The sequence below is a fragment of the Aplysia californica genome, unplaced genomic scaffold (assembly GCF_000002075.1).
Source record: "Aplysia californica isolate F4 #8 unplaced genomic scaffold, AplCal3.0 scaffold00015, whole genome shotgun sequence".
Lineage (NCBI taxonomy): Eukaryota > Metazoa > Mollusca > Gastropoda > Aplysiida > Aplysiidae > Aplysia > Aplysia californica.
This window is the reverse complement of record NW_004797285.1, coordinates 437579-441958: the sequence shown is the minus strand read 5'-3', so window position 1 is coordinate 441958 and position 4380 is coordinate 437579. Positions and strand designations below refer to the sequence as shown.

The following is a 4380-nucleotide window of genomic DNA, read 5'->3' as shown; positions in this document are numbered from 1 at the left end:
ACCCCTCGCCCCCCCCCCTTCCCCCCAAATCTCCGTATTCTTTTTATGTTTGCTACTCTCTTGCAACATCTCTAATCTTCGGCAGTTATGATATGACCTTATTGTGTTGCAAGTACGTAAAACTCATTACAGTGGGTGGTTTGGTTAGCAGGTGCTCTGGTGTGATTTGCTCCTTCTTTCCTATCAAACATATATCGTCCTTATCTCCTCGCCTTCTATTTTGTGTTTGTTACTCTCTAGTAACACATATTCTAATCTTCGGCACTTATGTGACCTTTTTGTGTTGCAAGCGCCGTAAAACACTAACTAAAACTAAAACTATAAACTCTTTACTAAAACATAAACCCTCTTCCCCATCACCAGGTGATTGACGAAGGCCTGTGCCAGCTGCTGGACGCCTATGTGGTCGTGTTCTCCATCAACGACCACTCCTCTTTTGACCAAGCCCAGGAGCTGGTGCGCTACCTAAGAGTGGAAATGGGAACTGACCGGGTCATCGTACTGGTAGCCAACAAGATTGACCTGGTGCGCAAGCGAAAGGTCACGGCAGACGGTGAGTCTTTTTTTTAAAGTAAGAGATGTTGCACTTTCAACTTAATTAGATTATATAAGTGAGAAAAGAAGAAGTGTTATTTTAGAGTAATAAACAAAAGAAATACGGAGGAGAGATAAGGACTAAAGTTGTTTGAGCAAACCACACCAGAGCACCCGCCAACCAACCACATGTTGAGTCATAGAATTGCGAACATTCGTCACTATATCATATTATTACGAATGCTATGCTTGAACCATCAATAGCAAGATGCAAAAAGGATTGAACTGTTTTAGAAGGACTCTTAGAATAATATTGTGAAGACAGAAAATAAATAATGAACTAATATGAAGAATAAGCAGAGATAGGCAAACACTCCTCAAAAACAAAATGGAAGAGTTGAATTAATCTACTTTGGGCACATCAAACACCATGATTCTCTCGAGAGACATATTCTGGAAGCGAAGGTAGAAGGCAAGAGAGGAAGGGGAGTGCCTAACACAATGATGGCAAGTGAAAAATTGTTTTATTTCAGAAAGGTCCGAGCAGCAGTGTCCCAAACACTGGAAAAGCTTAAGCGAAGAAGGAAAACAAACAGAATTGTTTTTGGGCTTGTTTTGTATTGATAAAACAGAAGGGGATATCGTTACCTCTTTTTTTTTTTCTTGTTAAGTTTTAATGTGAATGACTTTGGTTATTTGGGGAGTTTTCCAGACCCTCAGCCTACTTCACTGGAGTCTGTGGCGTAGTTGTAAGCCACTTGCCAGTTACAAGCGGAAAACGTGGTTTTGATTCCCATGTGGGGAAATATTTATCCAGTATCTCCGTTTTTCGGATGGAAGTGGTATCCAAGTCAGTGTGGGTTGGCGTTGACAGGCAGGTTGGAAGCCCATCTCCTAAATGATCTCAACTATATTGATTGGGAGATTATAAAAGCAGCTATTTTATATTTAAGACTGTAAGTACGTGGATCAACCTACTTGCTTCAGTCCTATATGTGGCCTACGTTACATTTGGAAATCATGCTTCTCTAAAAAAAAAAATATTTTAAAAATATTTTAAAAACTACAAGAAAAAACCAATAATCCTACATTGTTAAAGGGGACGTTGAACCCACACCGTTTCTGAAATAAAAATTAGATTACAGATTGCCTTCTACCAGAACATCGGCATGTGTATCGAGACTTTGTGCGGATAAACATGATGTAGAAAGAGTCAGTTCTGCTTAACACTAAAGTGCAATATTGAATTAACTTAGAATGCTTTAAAAGAAAGGGATTCGATTAATTAGATTTTGATTTAGCTGAACGTCCCAGGGAACACGAGTTATCCATTTCGGTGCCAGAGCTCTAAGAAACCAAGATTATGTAGATAATTGCTTCCTGTGTTGTGAAGGTTCGATGTGGATGTGGTGACGGTGAGTGCAAGAATGGGGTTTGTTAAGTGGGTGGAAAAAAAAGGGGAGGAGGTAGTTTGATATGTTTCCCCATAAAAGCTGGAAAACGTATTGTGTTTCTAAATTAACATTACTAAAAGTTCACTCGCACGTGTGTGCTTACTTGATCGTCTTACTCACACACACACGCATTCACACACACACACACACACACACACACACACACACACACACACGCATACACGCAGGCACGCAAATATGCGCACTCATATAATTATATAAATTTAATAAACGTGCGTGTGTGTGTTTTTTTACAAGTTTAAGTAGAGGTTTTACTGCCCTTGCAACTGCATAAGGTTATATGAACGCCAGTACGTGTGTGTGTGGTTATGTGAGGCATCGTGGTGAAATCAGGTACTCGTCAAAATAATGAAATCAATGAAACAGGCATTTTTCCGTCAGATATGCAGTTTAAAAAAAATTGAATTATAGTTTTTTTTGCTCAAGACCTTTATGTCCATAAAACACATCCATGTGAATTTTACTGAAAAAAAGGGACTGGAGGCACAAAATTCTAAGTCAAAATTATATATTTTTTCTGTTTTCAAGGACTGTCAAGCTGTTGGTTCTAAAGTTTCCACGGCAGCCATTTTATGCTAATTTTACCACTGAAACCAGATGACTCCACCTCCTTCAATCTATTCAAGATAGAGGGATATTTTTTTTCATTAATAAAAAAGCAAGGCAATAGAATTTATAAGCTTTCAGATGATACCATAGTTACTCCACATGGCCAAAAATGGAGTGGCGCTTGATTCCACCATGTCGTGACACTTTTTGTCAATTTGATCAAATGTTTTCTTCACATGACATGAATTCAAAACGACCATTTTTTCCATCAACAAGTTTGAGTTCATCGGATAGCTAAATTGAAAGGTTGAAGGGTGCTTTCGGTGTGAAAATGGGTATGGAAGTGGAAGAAAAGCTGCACGCAATCATGTTTGAGTCAGAGGTCCTCAAGGTGATAGACTTCTCCTCTGTGTTCTGGGGCGTGGCCAGAATCAAAAGCGGACCAACTTTTCTCTCTATTCTAATTTAGTTGTTTGTTTTTTTTAAATGCTCATAGTGTTTTAGCAATTAGTTGAAATAATATTTGTGATTGGAACCGCTTTGCTTCGTCGGCTTGTCAATTCAAAACTTGTCTTTGTGAAAATATCTCGCATTTAAATTTAGTAGCTTAAAAATTTTTTTTAGAATGCTCTTAGCCTCTAAAACGATACTTTAACATGTTTTCAGTTTGATTCTTTGTTTATTTGAAGTAGTGAGTGTGATCATGTCATACATTGTGATGGTTCATATAATTTGTTTGAAGTTTTTTCCCTCCTTGACAGGAGATCTTTCTTTATCATCTATTCTATGAAATGGCATGTTGAAGTGACATGAGCTCAGCTCTATGAAACTGCTTTTGCTCTAAAATTGACTGTACTAAATTTCTTTGCTCTTTCAGTTTCAGGTCATGTTCTTTTTATTTCATATATAAAATTACAGCTCACTATAGATATCTAATAATCTATGTTTTCTGGTTGGCATAGTTTGGTATCATGTGAGTGGTTTGCGTCTGCTCTGGTGTCACAGTGTGGCTTGCTCTTTCTTTCTTCTAACCATCATCTATCATCTTCATCGCCCCTCCTCCTTTTCTTTGAATGTTACTCTTCAGAAGAACATCTCTTGTCTTCGGCTATCATCTCCTATTTTGATACTTTTAGTTTTCTTTATCAATGGCCTAATCGTGCTGCAAGTACATTAAAGTAACATTTGTACTGGGAAACTCTTACTAAAACCACTAAAGCTAAAGGTTTTGGTGTGGATATTCACTGAGTGTGAGTCTTGTCGTATAAGCATTATTAGTGGGTGGTTGGCGGGTGCTCTGGTGTGGTTTGCTCCTTCTTTCCTATCAAACATCTATCATCCTTATCTCCCCTTCTTTTTTTAAATGTTTGTTACTCTCTTGTAAGACCTCTAATCTTTTGACGCTCATATGACCTTATGCTGTTGCGACCGCCGTAAAACATCTAGTAAAACTAAACTAAAAGCATTTTTAGTCCTGTATCGACCTTCTCCAGTAGCAGAGAGCTAAAGTAGGGGTGGAGAGCTCTGACAACTCCCTGAACCCTGAAACTTCCAAACTTCAATAGTAGGCCAAGTTGGCAATCCGAATCAGGATCATCAATCTGTAGGCTACACTGCTCTAAGAAGACAGTAGAACACGACTACAGCTGCACCCGCTACAGCAGGACCATCCAACAGCGGGACCTTACCATAATCCTCTTTATTGTTTCTCTGCTCTATGTAAACTCAATTACCTGTGCTCTGGTTAAGCGGGGCAAGAAGAGGCCCGAACTCGGAAACAGCTGGAGAGATCGAGTGAGCTCTAGCTTGGGGGAAGGGGGGG

General features: G+C 39.0%; 1 protein-coding gene across 3 annotated transcripts in view; it reads left to right on the top strand.

Annotated features, from left to right (window-relative positions):
- LOC101859532 (GTP-binding protein GEM) overlaps positions 1-4380 on the top strand; it is a 169114-nt gene that overhangs the window by 105910 nt on the left and 58824 nt on the right. For all 3 annotated transcript variants that reach the window (XM_005090282.3, XM_005090283.3, XM_035971043.1), the window contains one exon: positions 364-553. In XM_005090282.3, coding sequence (XP_005090339.1) covers positions 364-553 — 190 coding nt within the window. The remainder of the gene's footprint in view (positions 1-363; positions 554-4380) is intronic.